The sequence below is a fragment of the Brassica napus genome, chromosome C5 (genome assembly GCF_020379485.1).
Source record: "Brassica napus cultivar Da-Ae chromosome C5, Da-Ae, whole genome shotgun sequence".
In the NCBI taxonomy this organism is placed as follows: Eukaryota; Viridiplantae; Streptophyta; class Magnoliopsida; order Brassicales; family Brassicaceae; genus Brassica; species Brassica napus.
The window spans coordinates 36,611,091-36,637,432 of NC_063448.1; the positions used below are offsets into that span (position 1 = coordinate 36,611,091).

The 26,342-nt window shown below is 36.9% G+C and overlaps 1 protein-coding gene and 1 long non-coding RNA gene across 2 annotated transcripts; both read right to left on the reverse strand.

Moving 5' to 3' along the window:
* Positions 1-1,757: 1,757 nt before the first annotated feature.
* On the reverse strand, positions 1,758-2,794 carry LOC106432385 (protein SAMBA). Its single transcript, XM_013873217.3, has 3 exons — positions 2,527-2,794; positions 2,180-2,290; positions 1,758-2,093 (listed from the first exon to the last, which is right to left on the reverse strand). The coding sequence occupies exons 1-3, from the start codon at positions 2,675-2,677 to the stop codon at positions 2,029-2,031; spliced, it is 327 nt and encodes a 108-aa protein (XP_013728671.1). The 5' UTR covers positions 2,678-2,794; the 3' UTR covers positions 1,758-2,028.
* Positions 2,795-5,259: 2,465 nt separating this feature from the next.
* On the reverse strand, positions 5,260-6,932 carry LOC125587981. Its single transcript, XR_007324375.1, has 2 exons — positions 5,848-6,932; positions 5,260-5,759 (listed from the first exon to the last, which is right to left on the reverse strand). It is a non-coding gene; the product is annotated as an uncharacterized LOC125587981 (long non-coding RNA).
* Between the last annotated feature and the right edge of the window lie 19,410 nt (positions 6,933-26,342).

Genomic DNA, 26,342 nt, shown 5'->3' on the forward strand with positions numbered 1-26,342 from the left:
GAAAAATGCAATTTTCCCGCCAAAACCAAAAAAACGCAATTTCCCCGCCAAAACCGGAAAACACAATTTTCCCGCCAAAACCGGAAACACACAATTTTCCCGCCAAAACCGGAAAACATAATTTTTCCGCCAAACCCGGAAAACACAATTTTCCCGCCAAAACCAAAAAACAAAATTTTCCCGCCAAAACCAAAAAACAAAATTTTCCCGCCAAAACCGGAAAACAGAATTTTCCCGCCAAAACCAGAAAATAGATTTTTTCCGCCAAAACCGGAAAAACACATTTTCCCGCCAAAACCAGAAAAACACAATTTTCCCGCCAAAACCAGAAAAACACAATTTTCCCGCCAAAACCGGAAAACACAATTTTCCCGCCAAAACCAAAAAACAGAATTTTCTCGTCAAAACCGGAAAAACGCATTTTTCCGCCAAAACCAGAAAAACACAATTTCCCCGCCAAAACCGGAAAACACAATTTTCCCGCCAAAACCGGAAACGAAATTTTCCCGCCAAAACCGGAAAAATGCATTTTCCTGCCAAAACCAGAAAAACACAATTTCCCGCCAAAACCGGAAAACACAATTTTCCCACCAAAATCGCGAAAAAGCTTTTCCCGCCAAAATCACGAAAAAAAAACTTTTCCGTCAAAATCGTGAAAAAAAATTTTCTCGTCGAAAACACTTTTTCCGCCAAAACCGCAAAAACGTATTTTTCCGCCAAACCCATAAAAACGTATTTTCCGCCGAAACCACGAAAATACACTTTTCGCCAAAAACATATTTTTCCTCAAAAACCGCAAAAATACTTTCCGCCAAAACGGTAAAAATGTTATTTTTCCGCCGAAACATAAAAAATTATATTTTTGTCATTTTATTAACAAGTCCACCTGGATGCAGATGGAAGTTAAAAAATGAAAAGCAAACGAACATAGTTGCATTCAGATGATTCATCTGGATGCATGGACGAAATGAAGAAACGAACAACATCCAGATGGAGCATCTAGATAAGACATCTAGATGGACTATCTGGATGCATCTTTCAGATGTACAAACGAACATGGCCTATATCGCTTTATTTCTTCATGTTAATCGCTTCTGATTCATTCTGATGTATACAATGATGCATGGATTTAGGGTGGAGAGAGTGCATTCAACCTCTAAAGCTTGTATTTACAATCATGGAGAGAGGCATGCAGACTTCCAAGATCATGAATTAACAGAAATCCAACACAAAAAAAAAAAGTAAGCTAGTAATGGATTTAGTAGGTTATAAACGATGAAACCATGAAAGGTGAGAAACTTGGAGAGGTCAGTTACTGATGTCTCCATGAAAGACATAGGTCCACTTTGACACCATGAAGTAGTTTTGAAAGGGTCAGAGTAATTGTTACCCTAGTAGGAGGCTGAGACACTTGGAGAGGTCAATTATTTGAACATCCGAGTTTTGCTATTGAAAAACTCTGTTTTATATATGAGGTTATGGGGGGGGGACATCAAAGAGAAACCAAAACTTGTTGAAGACAGTTCAGTGATCGTTAAGTTGCAAGGAGAGACTGCTGTTTTTGGCCATGAAATAGCTCGAGAGAATAGAATTTCGTTCTCGTGACCAATAAGTGTTTCGCTTGTTAGGCTTGTTCATTTACTACTTTTCACGGAATGTCTGTTTATACATTGTGGTCAAACTCAGATTTGATATTTGTAGTACTCAATGGAATCAACACATTATACAACACCATAGAGTTAAGATTTAACAACCAGTTAACCAAATGCTGTTGTAAAATATAAAATCTGGAAACGAAACAATGATTCAGAGGCTTGAGATGTTAGATTCAAAAATCAATTAGATACTGTGGCTTCTTCTTTTTGGCATCAATCAAGCCAGTGACTTTTTAACAAAAAAAAAATAGCAGTAGGAAAGGGAGGAAAACAAGAGAGTCAACGTTTTAGTGGCATTTGTAACCAAAGAGAGATGCATCAAGCAAAGCTTTCACAAACCCCTTTTTCCGGAATTTTTCATCTTTAAATCTGATCATCTGGGCAGCTGAACAGTGCTTGATTTAACCACAGCTTCACAGTCTCTCTTGAGAAAGTTACCTTCTCAGAAACCCAATATATGAATCAGCAGCGTGTCTTAGTGATCTATCATTGTTTTGAATCATTGAGAGAGAGAAGCAAGTAACCTCTTCTGGAGATAAGATGGATACGAGAACGAGGACCTTGGAACATCCAACTGTCTTCTTCCAAAGATTTAACCTCTTTGTCTAGCTCTCCCATCAAATCAGTTTTCAAAACTGCATCATCAATACCCAAAATATTAGATGAAGCAAACATTTTGTTGATCCTCTCATGTCCCCTAGTCATTTCTGAGTAAATAGCAGAGAGTACCAAATCATATCTAAACAAGTTACAGTGTAATACGGGAGGATGATTCTAAGGATTCAATTCAAAGACGCAATCCCACATCTATGAGAAATTCGGCTTCCTAATTAAGCGAAAACACATCGAAGGGAAAGAGAGAGAGAGAGACCTCGCATGGCTTCGTCCTTTCGGTCCTGCATAGAAGGAATATCCGGTGGAAATGGGAAATCGTCTAGTCCAGCTGCGGCTCCGCTGCTTCCACCGCCTCCTGCTACGGCTGTTGTCGATACCGATGAATGAGCTGGAGAAGCGCCGTTCATCACCCTACTTCCTCAATCGGATATCGGAAATATTCCCTTAGCAAAAAGTTTCAGATTGGACAAGACAGTAAAATCAAACTGAAATTAAATTCGTGACGGACTTTTTTTTTTTTTTTTTGATCATTCTCAAGTAATTTTATACTAAACATTTAGAGTAGGGGTGGGCACTTTGGTTATTTTCTCGGTTCGGTTCGATTCGGTTAGTTTGGTTTTAGTATTTTTCTAATTGAAATAAACCATAGTTAGTTTGGTTTGGTTCGACTGGGTTTGTGTTCGGTTCAGTTTATATTCAGTTTGGTTTGTATACGGTTCGGTTGGATTTATTTTTTTGGATCAGTTTACTTAACTTCTTCTTAGTTTTATTTTTTTTAAGAGAAATTATGTTTTTTTTTTGTCAAGAAACGGCTATTCTATTAGTCAAACATGAAGTGGTCTAGGTAACCAGACCGGAATAGAACAACCAATAAAACAAAGAGATCTATGAAAAGATCGAGCATTCCTAGCTAAAGAATCAGCAATTTCATTATGTGTTCTTGGCACGTAGGTGATCTTGAAATCCGAATAACACATGAAGATAATTTGAATGGCTTCCAGCTCCGTTGAAAAGTTTGGCCAGGCTTGGGGTTCCTTTATCATGGCTACCAGGTCCTTGTAATCTGTTCCAAAGTGTTGGCAGTTTGAATGTTGAAGCGTGCTTTCTAGTGCCCATTTCAATGCTTCCAATTCCGAGTGTTGTGCTGTCTACCGCCTCCTTAAGTTTCGTGTTCCCATAAGTTTTATGTTTTAAAGCATAAACTATGTAAACATATATAAGAATTAAAACAAATGAAAGTTAACTAAAAAAATCAACATCATTAGTAATGTCTCTTATATCATTATTAAAAAACTAGCAATGAATCATGTGACGCTGTGGAAAAAAACTTTTGTTTTTAATAAAATTTGTTTTACGTTTTAGGTTTAGATTTAACATTCATGTTTACTTATATAATTTACATATATAAGAATATAAAGATACATACTTTTCTATTTTTTAAATGAAATATTTTAATGATTACATATTCGGTTAGAAGAATATATGTTAATAAATGAAAAATGGAAATACGTGGTATGGTATTAGAATTTTAGTATATTGGTATTACTAATATTTTTATTTTAAATAATTACAAGAACACATCGGATTCTCGGTTCGGTTTGGTTTAAAACCGAACCATTCGGGTTGGGGAAATCTTCAACCGAATGGTTTGAAATAGACTTTGGTTCGGTTTGATTCGGTTTCGGTTTCGGTTTGGTTGGTTTGGTTTGACTCGGTTCGGTTCGGTTTTTTTTTCCACCCCTAATTTAAAGTCATTTAGGTGAATAACCAAAAAATGAGAGGTAATTAGGTGATTGTGCATAAACTTTGTGTAATTAGGTAGATGGATAGTGTCAGTGGTTGGTTTTACGTAAGTGTCCTCACGAGAGAACTGTTTGGGGCAAAGTTTTTTGGAAACCGGGTTTGTAGCCGGGTAGAAAGGTCAGGTTGCATGGTTTAGTGTCGTTCTATTGTCGTGTATGGGGTATAGTTAATCTTTTCACAATTTCGAATTTAAAATATATGGATATAATGAAGCGCGTGTGAGTAAAATAGTAGTTAGATTATTATATGATAAAGGGATATTACTGAGTTGACAGAAAAAAGACATCATTGTTTGAATATTGGTAGAATTAAACCAGATCAATGGAGTAGAAAGATAATTCGAAAACGCGGCCGGTTATTCACCGTCATAGTGCTTAGCGTTCGTCAACGGTGTTGATTACATTCTATTCAGCCATTAAATCGGAAATCTCAAGTTTTTGGTTTTGAAAATTTGAAATCAAATGTTTCATGAGAAATATGCAGGTTGAAGACGTTAAAAAGAAGAAAATGCAAAAAAAAAAACAAAAGATTTAACAGAAAAATGAAAGACAGACATAAAAAGAGTTACAGAAAACCCAAAAAAACCATAAAGGAAGACAAATATGGAATAACGAAAATGTCATTCATTAAAAAAAGTGAAAGAACATACAAAGACATCAGGAAATCGAACCGGCAAGTGGAGGAGCTTAAGCAGATATAACTTCCGCCAGACCACCATATCTTATTGCAGTCTCTCCCATACACGTTTAATATACCTAACATCTATACACCTTTAGATAATAACTATTATAGCCGGATATTACATATTCATAGCATTTATACAACTTTTTATCCGGTTTTAGTTTTTGAAATCTGGTTTGTGAATAATTTATATTAAACCGGTAAGGACATTTATTATCCGTATAACGTTTTAAGTATTGGATCTGGATTGTGTATAATTTATAAAAACCGGTTATGACATTTATTATCCGGATAAATTTTTTAAGTACTAGATGTTGTGAATAGAATAAACCGGTTTTAGCTACGGATAAAATTATTTTTATGTAACTAGGGATTTCTTCTTAAAACACTAGTGTGTCATCTTTCTTTCAACTTGTAATCTGGATAAAAGAACTAATACTGGTATATTAAAATGATTAAATAAGGTATATAGTAAACTCTGCCAGTTCAAATATGACTGATTATATGGTTGTTATTTGGATAATCTATAACATAAGACTATAAGTTTTTTGAGTTATGTTAAACATAAAACCGGATATTAACAATAGTATCTCGATTCTAGGAAACAGAAGGATAAACTCAATGATAACTAGATAACAACTACATAGCTAGAATATGATATCAAATATGCTAACGGGATACATTTGTCATACACAATCACCGAAACACAAATTTTATGTTTTTTCCCTTTGTGTATCCTTCTCAAAGTTTTGAAGCATCTGCGTAAGCCTTGAATCTTGGAAAAAAAAAAAGTTAAGCTCTGTTTGATCTGTCCTATCTAGCTTGAGACCCCTCCAATCGAATCAAGAAAATGACGGGAAAGATTGTGAAGTGAGACATACTGAGGGACACCAAAACAGTCTTGCTTTGTAAAAAAAATTATGAATCGGAACAAAGTAAAACAGACCAACTCACATGGTAACCCAGCTGAAAGAACGTTAAGGTAAAGATGCTTCTTAGAGAACTCTGCAGGTAACACAACCCCCATGCCCATCATAAATGGGGAAAGGAGCACAACTAAATAACAATAAAAAGAAAGATACAAATTCTAAACCTTTTTCAGCCATCACTTTAAGCAAAGTGAATATGGGAGAGAGAACCTGAGGAATAAGCATGAGAGGAGATTGGGTAGCACAAGGGTTTGAGGAGGAGATTGACCCATGAGCTCAGGCGGAGGTGCGGAGGAAGAAGAATCCATGCGATGTTGACGAGAGTTAATCTCAGCACAGTTGTTGTTGGTTTTGTCTCTCGCGTTCTTGGTGGCCATATCTGAGAGAGAAAGAGAGGATACAGACAAACGGTAATCTAATGCTTGTGTGTGTGGCCGGAATATGACCGGATTTAAAGGTCTTGGAACTGCTTGACGGTGAGGTCTTTGTATTTGATGGTGGCGAGGAGGTGGTTATTCTCCAGGTGGGACTTTACGGAGCCTACGGTTTTTCTTCTGTTGTTAAACGAGACACGGTAAATCTGATGATAGGGAGAAGAGTGTCCTTTGGGGAGTTGGATCTCAAACTGAATTTTTAGAGGATAATACGTATAGATCTCGAAAAAGATAAGTGACGAAATTTAGTTAGAGAGAGATCAGATTATCAGGTGAGCTAGAATAACTTCAAAATTGAATATTTTTAGTTTCAAATGTCAAGAGATGGCGTGAAGTAGTAGAGTTCAGTAGGGTAATAATTACAACTACTCTATCCTGTAGAGCTGCAGAGAAGCTCAGTGTGTCAGACTCGCCTCAGATCTAGTGTAGGGGCAAGGATGGAATTATGAAAGTGTAAAAGTGTCTTAACCATTCACCTAATAACGTTTTGTTTTATGGTCATGGGGTGCAATTACTTAAACATTTATTTCCTTTTCAATTTAAAATTATTAAAATATTATTATTATATATATTAAATTAATATGTATGCACTCACACTAATTAAGAAATTATCTTTAACATTTCTCTAATCAATTTCATCTATATTATTAAGACAGAAACATTGTGTTATACCTAACATTCATTTTGTAATTTTTTTAAATTAAATACACATTTCTACTTTATATTTAAACCTGAATAAAATCACCAATATTCTTTTCTTTATTCTATTATTCATATTTCCAAATAATTAACTTCTTTCTTTATACTACTATCCATGTTTTCAAATAACACTATAATTAATTTTGTATCCAAACAATATAAAATATTAAAATTATATTTTAATAATTGCTAACAATTTTATTTCACATTATTTAAATAAATTAAAAATTAAGAAATCCAATAATTTATAAGAAAAAAATATAACTTATTTTAACAGGTTTAAATACTACAAAAATATTTCCATCAATAAAAAATAAATTAAATTAACATATTATTATGAAAAATGTTATACATTGTACAATAAACAAAAATAATTATGAAAAATGTTCAAAATATATGCTATCTTAAGAAAAATGCTCAACACTAATTGTTAACAACAAATTTAAACTGATTATAATAAAAATTATTAACAAGATAAATTACACAAAACAATTATAATAAAATTAATTAAGCTATATAAAAATGAGTAATATGATTAGGCATGGGCATAAAATCCGAAACCTGAGATTCTAACGAAACCCGAACCAAAAAATCTAATCCGGTATCCGATCCGAAATGTAAAAAAATACCCGAACGGGTTTTGTAGGGTGGTACGAAACATATCTGAACCCGAAGTATTCTTAACCGAATCCGAACGGATAACCCAAAAAATCCGAAATTAAAAGTCAATATAAATATTTGAAATATATATAAGCATCTCAAATATTCAATTCAATAATTATGTTGATATGATATGGAAAAATAAAAATAAAAATTTAAATAAATACCTTAAATACTTAATTATGTATAAATAAGTACTTTATAAATTTGCTTGTTTAAATAACAAGTTTATTATATTGATAAGGTAGTGCATATTGTTTACAAACGGTTTTGCTTTTATGCTTGATTTAACATTTTATCGTTATTTATCAATTTGATGTGTGTTGGATTAATTTCTATTCAATTCAAGTGTTTTTTATGTTTTGCTTTTAATTTTGTCTTTTACTTCGGATATATCCGAACCGATATAACACGAATCCGAATAATATATGATTATTTTATGGGTTTTAGGATGTGTTACAAATTAGAACAGAACCCGAAGTGTTTTTATCCGAACCTGAAGTGTTATTATCCGAATCTTACTCGTACTAATATAATATTAGAAAAGAACCTAGGAGAGTGAACTCGAAAACCTAGAAATCCGAAATACCCGATCCGAACCCGAACATGTATCCGAACGCTCATGCTTAAATATGATCAAGATATATTTATAGTTGTTAATTATTTTATATATATATATATATATATAATTTTCTCTATCAAAAATTTGTAGAAATTTTATAATTTCATAAAATTGCAAAACAATGAACTTTAAAATTTGGATTAAAAGGTGAAAAATTATGAAACTATAACTATTTAAATAAAAGTGGATTACATATCAGTGATCCATCGGTTCAATAGGTTAGTCTCGAGTTTTAGTGATTTTTGTAAATATGGATACTTTTAAAAACCTAAATCGAATTATCGGATCACCGGATTAACCGGTTTGAATGTGGGTTTGGCTCGAATTTTAAAGCATTGATTTAAATGCAAAAATATTTTAAATATACACAATTCTTATAAATTAACAAAATATTTGTTAAGTTATTAGTGAAATTTTTCAACATAAAATAAGTACCAATTATATCCTACTCAGATAACACTAGATACTGAACAATAGTCTAAGATTTTCTGTCAAAGATAGAATTCTAGCAGTAGTCAAATAAGTGAGATATCATTTACATCAACTTTACTGGTGTAACAATATGATTCCGACTCGATGCATTCATTCGCTATTACTCTATTCTTTACTCTCTTTTTTTTCTTTACATATGCTTGTTGGGGAGGAAGAAAGTGAGCGAACGCAGTTTCCGATACTGTCGGAGTTTGAAGAACAGCTAGAAGAAGATGCCACCGGGGAATGGGATGTCAAATGAGCCCAATGACCATGGGTTAGCCAAGACCAAATCCAAATTGCCTGACCATGTCGGTCCAAAAATTAAATTTGTCCAATTAAACTGAAAAACCAATTAACTCCAAATTAGATGAGATAAAACCATTTGTACATGGACGTCCAATAAACCTAAAAATATAGATTTTTTTAAGTTGGGAAAAAAATAAAAATAAAAATCAGAAAATAAAAACATGTTTTCTAGCCAAATTTGCAAAATCACATTTTCCGTCAAAACCGTAAAATCACACTTTTCCACCAAAACCGAAAATCACGTTTTTCCGTCAAAACTGCAAAATGAAATTTTCCGCAAAATCACATTTTCCTGCTAAAACCGCAAATCATGTTTTCCCGCCCAAACCGTAAAATCACGTTTTCCCGCCAAGACTTTAAAATCACATTTTTCCTCCAAAACCATAAAATCACGTTTTCCCGCCAAAACCATAAAATCACGTTTTCCGCCAAAATCGCAAAACCACATTTTTCCGCCAAAACCGCAAAATCAAGTTTTCGGCAAATTTTCAAAATCGGGCTTTCTCGTTAAAATCGTAAAATCACATTTCTCTCACTGTGTATTTTTTTTTGCCAACAAACGGCTATTCAATTACTCAAACTTGAGGTGGTCTGGGTTACCAAACCGGAATAGAACAATCAATTAACACAAAGATATATGTGAAATGAGCGAGCAGTCCTAGCTAGCGAATCAACAATTTCGTTTTGCGCACTTGGAATGTTGGAGATCTTGAAGTCCGAGAAGCAATTCTGAAGAGTTTGAATGACCTCCTGCTCTGTTGAGAAGTTTGGCCAAGCTTGTGGGTTCTTTATCATTGCAATCATGTCCTTGCAATCTGTCCCAAAACTCTGACATGTCGAATGTTGTAGCATGCTCTCCATTGTCCATCTTAGCGCTTCCAGTTCTGAGTGCAATGCCGACTCACGGCTTCTTAAGTTTCGCGTCCCCATAAGTTGGATCTTTCCCATACTATCCTTTTATAGCCATCCACTTCCACTGAATTGAGTTGTAGAGGTCCATGAACCATCCACCATACAAATATTACACAAGCTTAAGATTTGTGGTCCTTCAACGATCTGTGCCTGTGGGGGAGCAAGTATTGTCTCATTTGCATTGTACCAAGCCTAACACTCACTCTCTGCATACATGAAAAGCTCCAATGGGTCTCTATCTATACTTCTGAATAGCTTATCATTCATATCCTTCCAAATATACCAGATTATACAAGGATAAAGATCTCTATCTTGTTCCGGCTCCAAAATATTGTTCTTCCTCCAAAAAAGATAGTCCATATTGGCATAAATACTCGAGATATAAAATGTTTGTGGGATTGACGTACTTGATGATAATGCACATGCCTGTAAGGCCGTTGGGCATTCAAAGATCGCATAAGTAACAGTTTCTTCTGGTTCTCCATATCTTGGACAATAGTTATCACATCGCATACTGCGGCGGACCAGATTCCTTGTGACTGCTACATGCCCTGTAATTAATTACCATATAAGATGACATATCTTCTGAGGTGCATTTACTTGTCAAGCAAAGGCTTGGAGTTTGGTTATACTGGGCTCTAGAACTTCATTTTCTTCATCATCTTTCAGTATATTTCTAGCCACCCAGTATACTGACTTGACCATATATTGACCATGTAGCTCCAGCAAAAAGTATCACAGCGATGAGTAGGGCTTATAGACAACCTCTGAATCATTGGTATATCTTCATGATCTACATATTGTTCCAGTAGTTGAACATCGCATTCCTTTGATTGAAAATTAATAAGGCCACTGATGGTCATTTTTGGATGTACAACTGGGACCATGGGGCGAGGGCTGGTGTTGAGGGAATCAATAGATCCTCCCACACATTAATTTTGTATCATGAATGCACTTTTTTCTGATACCCAGAAGTAATAACTTCTTTGTCGCAATAATATTCGTCCACACATAAGATGGTTTATCCACTGAGCTTATTTGCAAAGCCGAGCTCATATGATAGTATTTTTCCCGTAATACTCTTGCCACTAGTGAATCTGGAAATTGAATAAGACGCTAAAGCTGCTTTACTAGAAGTGCTAGGTTGAATTCATGGATCATACGGAAACCATTTCCTCCCTCCTCTCTCGGTACACACAACTTTTCCCATTTTGCCCAGTGAATTCCCCTTTTTGGCGGATTTGAGCTCCACCAAAATTGTGCAATGACACTTGCAAGGTTTTCACATATCTCCAGTGGAAGCCAGAAACTGGACATGACATATGTCGGAAGAGCTAACCAAATATATTTGATTAGTACTTCCTTCCCTCCTTTTGATAATCATCTACCAGTCCAACCATTCACTCTGTGTAGTAGTTTTTCCTTTAAGAAAGCAAATAGCTTACACTTGGATCCACTAATATCCTCTGGAATTCCTAAGTAAGAACTCATTCCACCTTCATTTTGGATTCCAAGTGTATCTTTAATCTGCTGCCGATCATTTGCTGGAATCCTCTTACCAAATATTAAGGAGGATTTGTCAAAGTTGATACATTGACCTGATGCTTGTCCATATTTCCTGACTACTTTCATAACTTCTTCACATTCTCGGGACTCCGCCTTGTAGAAGAAAAGGATATCATCAGCAAAGAGAAGGTGAGATACCTAGCGGCTAGCGCGTGAAACCCGCATCTCGGTTATCTTCCCTTAATTCTCTGCATGATTAAGAAGGCTAACGAGCGCTTCCGTGCATAGAATAAATATGAAAGGAGACAAAGGATCTCTTTGACGTAAACCTCTTTTTGGGACAATGTTTCCCCTTGGCTCTCCACTCATAAGAACCTTGTATTTGACCGAGGTGATGCATCTCATAATCCAGTCAATCCATATCTCTAAAAAAACCCATTTTCGCATGACTACCTCAATGAATGACCATTCCATCCTATCGTATGTTTTACTCATATCCGTTTTTACGGCCATTCTCTTAACTCTTCCACCTGGTTTGATTCTCAACGCATGGAACATCTCTTGAGCTATCATGATATTATCTTTAATCTGTCTTCTAGCAACAAGAACTGTGTTCAGATATCCGTTGTGAAAGGACCTTTTTTAATCTCTGGCATAAGATTTTAGATATGATTTTGTAGCTGATGTTGCATAGACTAATAGGTCTAAACTTTGTCATCTCATTTGGCTTAGTCGTCTTAGGGATTAGGCAGATATTTGTGTCATTTAGCCCTTGAGCCATTGTTCCCTCAAAGAAATTGATTAACCATATGAGTTAAATATTCTTTTACAATATCCAAAAACTTCTGGTAGAAGAGGGATGTCATTCCATTTGGTCATGGGGTATTTTCTGGCTGTATAGCGAAAATTGCTAGTTTAACCTCCCACTAAGTTACCAGTACTGTAAGATCCTCATTTATTGCCCCAGTGATCGTTGTCGAGACCTCAGCTAACGCATCTGCTATATCCTCTGGGTCGGATGACTCAAATATTTGCCTAAAATAGCTAGTATCAATGGCTACTAGTCCCTCCTCACCCTCAACCATATTTCCATTTTCATCTAAAAGTGGTGTGATCCTATTCCTCGCTCTTATTTGCTTTGTTAGCGCATGGAAACATTTTGAGTTCCTATCGCCTTCCCTTAACCAGAGAACCCTTCTTTTTTTGTCTCCAAAACATCTCTTCTGCCTTAAGAGCAGTAGATAGTTCCTTTAGAGCCTTTGCTATTTCCTCTAAAGTAGCATCATCATTCGAATATAGATTCTCCACCTTCTCCTTGAATTCAGGTTGTTCTACCTCCTCCATTGGCTCAAGGCTTTTCGACAACTAGCAATATGTTCCATTATATTCGCTTCAGGAGGCAAATCATTTGATTTCCATCCATTAAGAATGACTTGCCTTAGTTCTTCATTATCCAACCATCGTTTATCAAATTTGAATTTTTTAGCTGTCTTAATTGGTTTTGTGAATTGTGTATGAAGTTATGTTTTTTTATGGATTTAGTATGTTAAAGCATACATTTTATTTGGGTCTCACAGAAGATCCATTTGAAATGGTATATTTTGGGTTTGGACAATTTTGACTGGGCACAATTTGGACTTAAAAAGATAACGTTCAATAGACTGTTTTGTCCATTTGAACATGTCGGTTGAACATGGACAACCCAATTGACATCTATACCGGAGAGGATGTTTGCTGCTGAAGATGAACCTATTGGCGAAGAGTAAACTCGTTACATAAGATTAAATGTACCACGTCGATCGGTGATGCATAGGCTATGCATTTGACCAGTGGCAAGTGGCGGAGCTAGCCAAAACATTTAGGAGGATCAATCTTATATTTAACATATTTTACAAGGGTCTAGCTACTTTTTGCAATATTTTTACAGTTTTTTCTTAAATACAGGTAAGAAAATTACATATATAAAACTCACACGTTTCAACAGGAAGGCAACTTAGAGAGAAAAGAGAGAAAAGAGAGAACTCAGAGGAGTACGGCGGTCGGCCGGCGCGTGAGCGTCCGTGCCGCCGCCGGAACCTTTTTTCTTTTAGAAAAATGATAAGGTTCTTGCTTTCCTTTTAGTAGATCGAGTAATAATTCCGGGAGATGGAGGCTATCTCAGATCCGTCGCCGCCGGCCTTTTGTCTCCGTGGCGGGGAAGCTCCTTCAGTTCCGCCGTCATCGGCTCTGGGTTCCGGGGGGTGAAGGCTTCCAAAGCTTTGCGTCGCCGGCTTTAGGTCCCTAGTCTCTTAGGGTTTTGTTTTATTTCGGGTTTGTTCATGGTTCGGGTGTTTTGTGGGTTCGTCGGAGGAGGGAGAAGTTCTCAGGCGGAAAGGGTGTCGATGCATGTGTTATTTATTGGAGGTCGGCGGTTATCGGTGGTGGATGAGATCTCGCCTCGGCGATTGACTCTCTCCAGTTTTAGAGACCCAAGATGGTTTGAGTAGAAGATGGGCGGAGCTTTTGAGGTCCGGCGTGGTCGGACGATCGGTTGTTTGGATCGCCGGCGGTAAAGAGAAACGGTGGTGACTCGGAGTCTTCGCAACACGTGTACCCCTCGACGGCGAGGATGGCAACACGTGGCCAAGTATCAGTAAGGCTGATATGTGAGGCGGCCGTTGTCTTTCGCGTTTAGTGTCTAGGGTTTTCCTCAAGTTGGGCCCGGAAGTTTTGGCCCAATTGAGAAATGTGTGTTACCCGTTTGATGTATCTGGGCTTTTGTATCTTATTTTCTTGTACTGGGCTTGGCCCGTTTTTAATTTTAAAAAACATTTCGATGGAAAAAAAAAAAAACTCACACGTTCAATTGGCCCGCTTCCACAGTACTAGTTCCGCCATTGGATTTGACACGGAGGAGTTTGAGTTTCTTCGCAATTTGACTTTCGGTAAGATTATAGTTGTTGACGAGAATCAACTTTTTCTCAGGTATGTTTGGCCAATATATCAATGTTAGGCTTTTTAAATCTGGTAAAATATGAGATCTTGATTTAGTTCACCCGAAAACCCATATGCATGCCTTTGCGTGAGTCCGCTATTGTCACTGGACTCAAGTGTGGGAAATTACCTAAGTTAGCCTAATGAAAGAGAAAGAATCCCTTGAATCAGAAGCTCCACTGAAATAAATGATTTGTCTCACTAAAGTTTTGCATTGTGGAAATGGTCATCAAAATGCTAAAGAAGAGAAAAATTAAGGGTATGGAAACAAGAATAAATTCATTTCTCTTGTCTAGCAATTACGTCAACTATGTTGTTGTCCACATCTCACAGCCCGCGGATAACTTTTGAGTATGTAAAATTGATCCAAGATCTTGATGAATTTATGGTGTACACATGGGGATGGATGGCTTATCAATTTTTGGTTACATCCCTTGTTAGGGGATGAAATCGCACTGAGGATGTCTCAGGTGTATGTTGCTTAAAAAAGTTATATAGATGCAATACAACGTGTTTTAATTGTTGTTGCACATCCCTTTAAAGAGGTTGTGGTTCAGAATTTGCATGTTGTAGTGCTAATATGATAGTGAAGGTGATTCAACATTAGAAGAAGTTGAGATGGATTCTGAAGCTTCTGCCCGAGCGAATAAACCTTCAGCAATTTTAAAATTTAGTGTTATTCCACTACAAGAAAGCAACGACATACTGAGGGAAAAATCGTCAGTATGTCGTCGGAATAATGTTATTCCAACGACATAGTCCTCGGAAATAACTCCTCGGAATTTTTTTTTCCTCGGAAATCCCTCGGAATTCCGAGGAAACAAATTTCCGAGGAAACAAATTTCCGAGGAAACTTCGAGGACCACCAGTTCGTCGGAAAACTCCTCGGAATATACCGAGGGAGAACTTCCTCGGAATTTACCTCGGAGGTTCAGACGAAATGTTCCTCGGAATTTTCATCGGGAATTTCCGAGGAAATGAACCCTCGGAAAATTCCGAGGAACAAGTCCCTCGGTATATTCCGAGGAATGAGTCCCTCGGTATATTCCGAGGAACATGTCCCTCGGTATATTCCGAGGGTACATTTCCTCGGAATTTGAACCCTCGGAAAATTCCGAGGAACAAGTCCCTCGGTATATTCCGAGGAATGAGTCCCTCGGTATATTCCGAGGAACATGTCCCTCGGTATATTTTGAGGGTTCATTTCCTCGGAATTTAAAAAAAATTATTTTTTTTTTAAAAAATAAAATTTTTGAAATTTAAATTCGAAAATAGAAAATTAAAATTAAAATTGAAATCATATTACTTAATATTCAAAGTTGAAAAAAAAAAAAACTACGGGTCTGGCACGTCCGGGAACACCTCGTTCGGGTACATCATCTGCATCATCTCCATCATTTGCTGGTTCAACCTCCTCTGTGCCTCATAGCCCAACTGTTGAGCCGCCATCTGGGTCTCCAACAAAGATATGCGATCATCCTTGTCCTTTAACTGAGCCGTAAGTACTTCTGGATCAACAAAGGGCGGTGGTGCAGAAGAAGGAGGAACCGACCGGGTGCGACGACCCAAACCGACCAAACGTCCCTTCTTCTTTGGAACCGACTGAAATAGAAAATAGCCAAATTTAAATCAAGAAATAAATGAATTGAACTTTAAAAAAAAGAACTTATGGATTCAACGATTTCGTTGATTCGAAACCGGGACAAGTTGGTCGAAGCCGTCGAAGCGTCATCCTCGGTTTGAAGCTGAGACACTTCGTCTTGCACCTGAGTTTGGACCAGGGTGACCACTTCCCTCACAAGACCGTCATCAATCTGGCCGGTCTTCTTGTTGGTATACGCTCTCTTCATTAGGGCGAGATCATCAACCGGCTCGCCATCATTTTCTTCGTCTTGAAAAAAACATAAATTAAAGAAACATTAGAAATTAGAAGAAATGCACAAAATATAAAATTTTCAAAACTTAAATAATTGAAGAAAAAGCGACTGAACTTACCATGCGATCTCCCAGAGAGGCATTAGATTGTGCACCCAAGTTATGCTTGAAGACGCCCTTCCCTTTACGGTCGCTCCTGCGGTTGGTGGAGTTGGTGGAAGAAGTTTCTTTTGTCTCTTCCTTATCCCAATGCGCACACAACTCCGTCCAGACCGTGTTGTTTATCGACTTTGGGACCTTTTAATAAAAAAAAAAAATATAGTTTAATAAATTATAAAATAGTTTAATAAATTAAAAAATTGTTTAATAAATTAAAAACAAACCTTGTTGATTTCCCACTTCTTCTTCCACTCGTGGATCTGCTTCCTATAGTTGTCCATAACATTATGGACGAAGTGGTGATAGATAAAGAGCGTCTCATCGGAATTCCAGTTGAATTCTTGCTGAAAAAAAAACAATTAGTAGAAAATTTATATTAAAGATTAAAAATATAAGTAAAAAATTAGAATATTTACCGCAAACTGACGAAACCACAGATGTTGCTTGTCGGTAGGGAAGTCAGTGAAAGTCGGATGTCCCTTGTCGAGGGCCGAGTACATCATACGGTTGATCCATGCGCTGATCCCGTTCCCGGATCGGTTGAACCTAATAAAAAGAACCAACGGTTAATAATGAATCAAATTTTAATGAAAAAAAAATATGTTTAATTACCATGTTTGACCCCGTCCATGTGGATACGGAGTGAGATAGGGAAGATGGTCACGACCGGGCTGTCGAACCAACTCCGCAACACTCATCACTCCCGGAGGAGCAGGATCGGGCGCAGCAGCGGGAGCGAGAGGAGCAGGAGCGGGTGCAGCAGAGGGAGATGTATGGTAGGAGCTGTGGGGCGAAGGGGAATCCTGAAAATGGCTGGAATTCCGAGACTGGCTCCCCGTACCACCACGACCACGACGCTGTCGAGGCCGGGTCTAATCATCATGAAACCTATAAATTAAAAAAAAATATTTAATAAATATAGAAATATATAAATTAATTTTTTTTTTTTTAAAAAAAATCCCAAAGAATAGTTTTTAATCACAAAAAAAGTTTCATATATATTAAAAATGTTTAATAAATATATAAAAATAGTTCTAATAAACAAAAAATAGTTTTAATAAATAAAAAATAGTTTAATAATTACAAAAAATAGTTTTAATAATATTAAAAATGTTTAATAAATATAGAAATTTATATAATATAAATATATATATATTTTTTTTTTAAATCCCAAATAATAGTTTTTAATCACAAATTTTTTTTTATAGATATTAAAAATATTTAATAAATATATAAAAATAGTTCTAATAAACAAAAAATAGTTTTAATAAGTAAAAAATAGTTTAATAATTACAAAAATAGTTTTAATAATATTAAAAATGTTTAATAAATATAGAAATTTATATTATATATATATATATATTTTTTTTTAATCCCAAATAATAGTTTTTAATCACAAAAAAAGTTTTATAGATATTAAAAATGTTTTGTATAATCCAAAAAATCAAATTTATATACAAAAAACGTTTTGTAAAATCCAAAAAATCAAATTTATATACAAAAAACGTTTTGTAAAATACAAAAATCGAATTTATATACAAAAATCGATTTTATAAATACAAAAAAAATAAAAAAATTATAAAAAGATTCTAAATCAATTCAACAAAACAAATTATTCAACCAAATCACAATTCTAAACCTATTATACAACCAAATCACAATCCTAACCAATCACCCTAACAAAAATCTATCAAATCTACACAAAAACCTAACAAATAGAACCTAAGAGAGTGGGAGTGGGATAGAGTCCTTACATGATTTGTGTAAGAGAAGGGGGAGATCGCCGGAGATATCGTCGGAGAGAAGGGGAGATCGCCGGAGAGGAGGGAGAGGAGCCGCGCAGAGGAAGAAGAGAGAAATGTGGAAGAAGAAGCGGCTCGTGGTTATAAAACCTAAGGTCCGACGGATAGTTTCCGTCGGAATTTCCTCGGAATTCCGATTTCAATTTTCGCGAAATATTTGCCCGGTTAAATGAAAATATTCTGAGGAAATTCCGACGGATACATAAATATCCGTTGGAATTCCGTTGGAATATTCCGAGGAAATACCGAGGAACTAGTGTTTGGAATTTCAAAACATCGATTTTTTTTGCCGTATTTCATTTCTTATACAATTGTAATGCATACCATTGAGGTTTCTTTGTATAGATGGTCATAAACCATGAAATAACAAAATTTCAAAATGAATTGTAAGTATTCCCTTTACCGTTCATTAAAGTGTATAAGTGTTTCTCTTATGTTGTGGGGATTTCGTTCATACAATCGGAAAAGTGTTTATTATAGGGTAAGAAACAAATTTTTGACTTCATAATCAGTCTAAGACACTTAATAAGGGTTATATAAGTGTTATTCAAACCGCAAAACGTTGTTTTCGGTTTAAAAACCCTACTTCCTCGGAATTTCCTCGGAATATTCCGAGGGAATTCCGAGGAAACCCTTATCTTCCTCGGAATTCCGTCGGAATATTCCGAGGAAATACCGAGGAACTAGTGTTTGGGGTTTCAAAACATCGATTTTTTTTGCCGTATTTCATTTCTTATACAATTGTAATGCATACCATTGAGGATTCTTTGTATAGATGATCATAAACCATGAAATAACAAAATTTCAAAACGAATTGTAAGTATTCCCTTTACCGTTCATTAAAATGTATAAGTGTTTCTCCTATGTTGTGGAATTTCGTTCATACAATCGGAAAAGTGTTTATTATAGGGTAAGAAACAAATTTTTGACTTCATAATCAGCCTAAGACACTTAATAAGGGTTATATAAGTGTTATTCAAACCGCAAAACGTTGTTTTCGGTTTAAAAACCCTACTTCCTCGGGATTTCCTCGGAATATTCCGAGGGAATTCCGAGGAAACCCTTATCTTCCTCGGAATTCCGTCGGAATATTCCGAGAAAATACCGAGGAACTAGTGTTTGGGGTTTCAAAACATCGATTTTTTTTGCCGTATTTCATTTCTTATACAATTGTAATGCATACCATTGAGGATTCTTTGTATAGATGATCATAAACCATGAAATAACAAAATTTCAGAACGAATTGTAAGTATTCCCTTTACAGTTCATTAAAGTGTATAAGTGTTTCTCTTATGTTGCGGGGATTTCGTTCATAGAATCGGAAAAGTGTTTATTATAGGGTAAGGAACAAATTTTTGACTTCATAATCAGTCTAATAAGGGTTATATAAGTGTTATTCAAACCGCAAAACGTTGTTTTCGGTTTAAAAACCCTACTTCCTTGAAATTTCCTCGGAATATTCCGAGGGAATTCCGAGGAAACCCTTATCTTCCTCGGAATTCCGTCGGAATATTCCAATAAAAAAAAAAAAGTCGATGCTAGTCTGTTTCCGAGTCATCATCACAGATGAATCTGAATCTGGATCTTGGTGAAACTCTCCAATCACTGGTTCATCCTCTACGTGAACAACGGCTTCCTCTCCGAAGTCGGTTAAATCGACTAGAAGGCCAACTCCAGCTAAATCTTCTGCTGCACTTAAGTTGCCGGATGTGCTTGGTTGTAGTGGGTCTTCCAGCTCAGAACTTCCCTGAACTCGGCCTCTCGGGTTGAGTCTTGTAACAGTAACCCATGGATCATCTCTGTTCCTTACCCGGGGGTACTTGATATAACAAACCTGTAACATTAAAAAAATTATTAGTAAAATTATAAATCAATACACATGATGATGAATCATTCTAAATAATTAACATTTAATTACCTGATCGGCCTGAGAAGCAAGAATGAAAGGATCATAATATTGCAGCTTTCGCCTCGAATTTACTGATGTAACACCAAATGCATCTGTTCTCACACCTCGATCTAGAGTGTTGTCGTGCCAATCACAATAGAAAACAGTAAAGCGCAATCCAACCATGCCCAAATACTTGATTTCCAAAATCTCATGTATGTGTCTGTAGTATACATCATCTCCTGATGCAGAACAAACGCCAGCATCATAAGTCGTACTCGAACGTCTCCTCTTCTGAGTTGTGAATGCATATCTTCGAGTACAAAATCTCGGATATGACTTCACAACAAATTTTGGTCCAACGACCATCTCGCGTATCCAATCGTCAAATATTTCACCTCTGGCCAAACCAGCAGACACCTATATTAATAGCACATATATATGTTATATCAATAAATGTGAATTAGTATAAATATGTGATAAATGATATTTTAATTTGTTTAAAGCACTCACATAAGTAAACATCCATCCATAAAATTCTCTCTGCTTCATTTCTTCTAGTTCGTCCTCTGTGGCGTATCTATATTCGAACCTCTTTTCTGCCATGAAAATCCTGAACATATGATGACAATAATGTAATTAATTAAGATTTAAATTTCAACTTGTTAAAATAAAAATTTGTAAGCTAATTTATTTACCTCTCTTATTGAAGAACATCTTCGCAGTTGGTGAGCAAATATGTTTGCAAATTACTGCGCTCCTGCTCAATAAGTCGACGGTCCTTTGGTTTCCCGCTAAGTCGTCCAATGTCTGTGAAAATGTCTGGAACCGTAACATGATATGTTGTCCGTTCGCCTCTATCATCATGCCGAGCAGGTCTTCTGTTTTTGGTCTGAACTTCTGCTGGAAAGTAGTACTCGGCAAAGTTTGAAGTTTCTTCATTGATCATCTGTGCGACTATAGAACCTTCCACCCTACTTAAATTTTTCACCATCTTCTTCAAATGGAACATATACCGCTCATACAGATACATCCATCTATACTGCACAGGACCACCAAGTTCCAATTCTCTTGCCAGGTGAATAACAAGATGCTCCATAACATCAAAAAATGAGGGAGGAAATATCTTCTCAAGGTTGCACTGAATCACGGCAATGTTAGTCTTCAAATTTTCAATACCTTCAAGAGTCACTGATCTCGTGCATAAATCGCGGAAGAAACCACTTATCCATGCAATTGCTTCATGAATATTTCGTGGTAATAGTTCCTTGAAGGCAAACGGAAGGAGGCGCTGCATCATTACATGGCAATCGTGGCTTTTCAAGCCAGTAAACTTTCCTTCTTTTCTGTCGATACAGTTACGCAAATTAGATGCGTAACCGTTTGGAAATTCCACATCGTTTGAAATCCAATCAAAGAACGCATCTTTTCCCTCTGCATCAAGTCGGTATATGGGAAAAGGAGCCCTACCATTCTCATCAACATGAAGTTCTGAACGAGCACATATATCGACTAAATCCAGTCTTGACTTCAAATTATCCTTTGTTTTACCTTGAACATAAAGGATCGTGTTCATAAGATTGTCAAAAGAGTTCTTCTCAATATGCATGACATCTAAATTATGCCTTAGCAGATGATCCTTCCAGTATGGTAGATCCCAGAAAATACTTTTTTTTGTGCCAGTTATGTAGGTCTCCAACAGCATCTACCGGAAAACGCTCATGTCCACCGACGTCTGGCGTCCTTTCTGCACCAAAATCTCTTAGTTGTGTCTTCAAATCTTTCCCACAAATTTCCGGAGGTGGACTGTCAAACACCCTCTTGTTCTTCGGAAACAAATTCCTACTCCTACGATATGGATGATCAGGTGGTAGGAATCTCCTGTGACAGTCAAACCAACACGTTTTCCTTCCGTGTTTTAGTTGGAAAGCATCATTGTTATCTTGACAATATGGACATGATAGCCTTCCATACGTTGTCCATCCAGATAACATACCATATCCTGGAAAATCACTTATTGTCCACATTAGTACTGCCCGCATTTGAAAGTTTTCTTTACACGAAACATCGTATGTTTCAGCACCTTGAGCCCATAGTTGTTGCAACTCATATATTAGTGGCTGAAGAAACACATCAAGTTATCTCTTAGGATGCTCTGGTCCGGGAATGAGAATCGAGAGAAACAAAAACTCTCGTCGCAAGCACAAGTTTGGGGGTAGGTTGTATGGTGTAAGAATGACTGGCCATAGAGAATACTGTCTTCCACTCTTGCCAAATGGGCTGAAACCATCGAATTTTCTGATGTAACACCAAATGCATCTGTTCTCATACCTCGATCTGGAGTGTTGTCGTGCCAATCACAATAGAAAACAGTACAGCGCAATCCAACCATGCCCAAATACTTGATTTCCAAAATCTCATGTATGTGTCCGTAGAATACATCATCTCCTGATGCCGAACAAACGCCAGCATCATAAGTCGTACTCGAACGTCTCCTCTTCTGAGTTGTGAATGCATATCCTCGAGTACAAAATCTCGGATATGACTTCACAACAAAGTTTGGTCCAACGACCATCTCACGTATCCAATCGTCAAATGTTTCACCTCTGGCCAAACCAGCAGACACCTATTAATAGCACATATATATATGTTATATCAATAAATGTGAATTAGTATAAATATGTGATAAAATATATTTTAACTTGTTTAAAGCACTCACATAAGTAAACATCCATCCAGTAAATTCTCTCTGCTTCATTTCTTCTAGTTCGTCCTCTGTGGCGTATCTATACTCGAACCGCTTTTCTGCCCTGAAAATCCTGTATATGATGACAATAATGTAATTAATTAAAATTTAAATTTCAACTTGTTAAAATAAAAATTTGTAAGCTCATTTATTTACCTCTCATATTGTAGAACGTCTTCGCAATTGGTGAGCAAATATGTTTGCAAATTACTGCGCTCCTGCTCAGTAAGTCGACGGTCCTTTGGTTTTCCGCTAAGTCGTCCAATGTCTGTGAAAATGTCTGGAACCGTAACATGATATGTTGCCCGTTCGCCTCTATCATCATGCCGAGCAGGTCTTCTGTTTTTGGTCTGAACTTCTGCTGGAAAGTAGTACTCGGCAAAGTTTGAAGTTTCTTCATTGATCATCTGTGCGACTATAGAACCTTCCACCCTACTTAAATTTTTCACCATCTTCTTCAAATGGAACATATACCGCTCATACAGATACATCCATCTATACTGCACAGGACCACCAAGTTCCAATTCTCTTGCCAGGTGAATAACAAGATGCTCCATAACATCAAAAAATGAGGGAGGAAATATCTTCTCAAGGTTGCACTGAATCACGGCTATGTTAGTCTTCAAATTTTCAATACCTTCAAGAGTCACTGATCTCGTGCATAAATCGCGGAAGAAACCACTTATCCCTGCAATTTCTTCATGAACATTTCGTGGTAATAGTTCCTTGAAGGCGAACGGAAGGAGGCGCTGCATCATTACATGGCAATCGTGGCTTTTCAAGCCAGTAAACTTTCCTTCCTTTCTGTCGATACAGTTACGCAAATTTGATGCGTAACCGTCTGTAAATTCCACATCGTTTGAAATCCAATCAAAGAACGCATCTTTTCCCGCTGCATCAAGTCGGTATATGGGAAAAGGAGCCCTACCATTTTCATCAACATGAAGTTCTGAACGAGCACATATATCGACTAAATCCAGTCTTGACTTCAAATTATCCTTTGTTTTACCTTGAACATTAAGGATCGTGTTCATGAGATTGTCAAAAAAGTTCTTCTCAATATGCATGACATCTAAATTATGCCTTAGCAGATGATCCTCCCAGTATGGCAGATCCCAGAAAATACTTTTTTTGTGCCAGTTATGTAGTTCTCCAACAGCATCTACCGGAAAACGCTCATGTCCACCGACGTCTGGCGTCCTTTCTGCACCAAAATCTCTTAGTTGTATCTTTAAATCTTTCCCACAAATTTCCGGAGGTGGACTGTCAAACACCCTCTTGTTCTTCGTAAACAAATTCCTACTCCTACGATATGGATGATCAGGTGGTAGGAATCTCCTGTGACAGTCAAACCAACATGTTTTCCTTCCGTGTTTTAGTTGGAAAGCATCAGTGTTATCTTGAAAATATGGACATGATAGCCTTCCATGCGTTGTCCATCCAGACAACATACCATATGCTGGAAAATCACTTATTGTCCACATTAGTACTGCCCGCATTTGAAAGTTTTCTTTACACGAAACATCGTATGTTTCAGCACCTTGAGCTCATAGTTGTTGCAAATCATATATTAGTGGCTGAAGAAACACATCAAGTGATCTCTTAGGATGCTCTAGTCCGGGAACGAGAATCGAGAGAAACAAAAACTCTCGTCGCAAGCACAAGTTTGGGGGTAGGTTGTATGGTGTAAGAATGACGGGCCATAGAGAATACTGTCTTCCACTCTTGAACGGACTGAAACCATCAGTACATAATCCAAGGTAGATATTTCTTGTCTCATACGCAAAGTCGGGATACTTTGATTGGAAATGCTTTCACGCTTTTGCATCTGAAGGATGTCTGATCTCACCATCTGTTGAGTGCTCCGCATGCCATCTCATTGGTTGCGCTGTGCGTTCAGACAGATACAACCTCTGCAACCTTTCCGTCAAAGGCAAATACCACATCCTTTTATATGGCAATGGAACTCTTCCACTCGTATCTTTATAACGAGGCTTTCCACAAAATTTGCATGTAACCCGCTGTTCATCCGCCCTCCAATAAATCATGCAGTTGTCGCTGCATATATCTATTACCTGATACGATAAACCAAGACCAGCTACGAGTTTCTGAACCTCGTAGTATGAACCAGGAGCTACATTATCCTCGGGTAGAATACCTTTTACAAAATCAGCAATCGCATCCACACAGTCTTCAGCCAAATTATAATCTGTTTTAATGCCAGTCAATCTTGTAGCAGATGATAAAGTTGAATGACTATCTCTGCAACCTTCGGACAATGGTTGCTTTCCAGCATCCAACATATCATAAAATCTCCTAGCTTGTGCATTGGGTAAATCTTCTCCTCTAAAATGATCATTTACCATCTCCTCAGTACCTACACCATAATCTATATCCGTTCTAATTGGTTCTTCTAATCTAACCGTTGGCTGAGTTTCGCTAGTACTACCATGTTCATAACAGTTTCCCCATGATGATACCAAATTTTGTAACTTCGTGTAAACCCACTCAAATATAGATGAGTCCAAACATCCCACTCTTTAATAACCTTTCTATTTTTACAATTAGAGCAAGGACATCTTAACATACCTGTTTTTGCTTCCGGTTGTCGGTGAACTAACCCCATGAATTCGGTTATACCTCGTTGGTATTCTTCCGTAAGCAATCTCGTGTTCGGATCCAAATGAGGTCGATCGATCAAAGAACGAAAATAATTTGAAGAAGACATGTTTTTTATGAATCAAATTCGTGTGTAAAGAGAGTAAGAGGGAGGATGAAGATATGGAGTGAATGAAGAGGAAGAGGGGTGCTTGTATTTATAGTTGAAATCCTGCCGACAGACCGAGAAAATTCCGACGGAAACGGCTAGTTCGTCGGAATTTCCTCGGAATTTTTAAAATCCTCCAACGGCTCTCTAACGGATATAATATATCCTCGGAATTCATCGGTTTTTTCCGAGGAATACGTTTTTCCTCGGTATTCCATAAGAATATTCCGACGGATTAATATTTCCTCGGAATTCCGTCGGTATATTCCGAGGAAATTCCGAGGAAACCAAATTTTGGGTTTCCTCGGAATATCCTCGGAAATTCCTCGGGATATTCCGAGGATTTCATTTTCCGTCGGAATGTCCGTCAGAATACCGCTGTTTTCTTGTAGTGTTCCAGGACATGTTAGAGATCTCAGACATCGAATGTCAGGTTAGTGTCTTCCTTTTTAAACTTTTATGATTATGATCGAGTCTTGCTATCGGAACTTTCACAAACTCGATCACAGATGTGAAGAATCAATGTAATTGCACTTTGTATTAAGAATCAATTGAGAATCGCTGGCTTAACCCAGATGAGTTCTCCTCAAGTCTCGCGACTCAATCCAAAATACAAAGCTATCTTTCCCGAAAGGACGATCATGTGCTTTTATACTTGATTCTTGTTCAACTGCAAAGTCTGTGAAGCAAGTAGAGTATCTCCTCAATGCTAGCTCAGCAAATGAAGACTTCACCAAGCTATCAGATTAACTCATGTAACCTCAGAGCAGAGATAACCGTTTTGTTTTGGTGAAACTGTATCTTACTACTATAAATCTCCAAGTAATTTTGTTAAA

What these genes read in the sequence shown, in the direction of transcription:
- LOC106432385 (XM_013873217.3), bottom strand. Translation starts at nt 2,677, where the DNA reads ATGAACGGCGCTTCTCCAGCTCATTCATCGGTATCGACAACAGCCGTA. An exon ending in AAAGGACGAAGCCATGCGAG is followed by an intron (nt 2,291 to 2,526) that starts GTCTCTCTCTCT and finishes TTGATGATGCAG; the next exon opens with TTTTGAAAACTGATTTGATG. An exon ending in CCATCTTATCTCCAGAAGAG is followed by an intron (nt 2,094 to 2,179) that starts GTTACTTGCTTC and finishes GTTTCTGAGAAG; the next exon opens with GTAACTTTCTCAAGAGAGAC.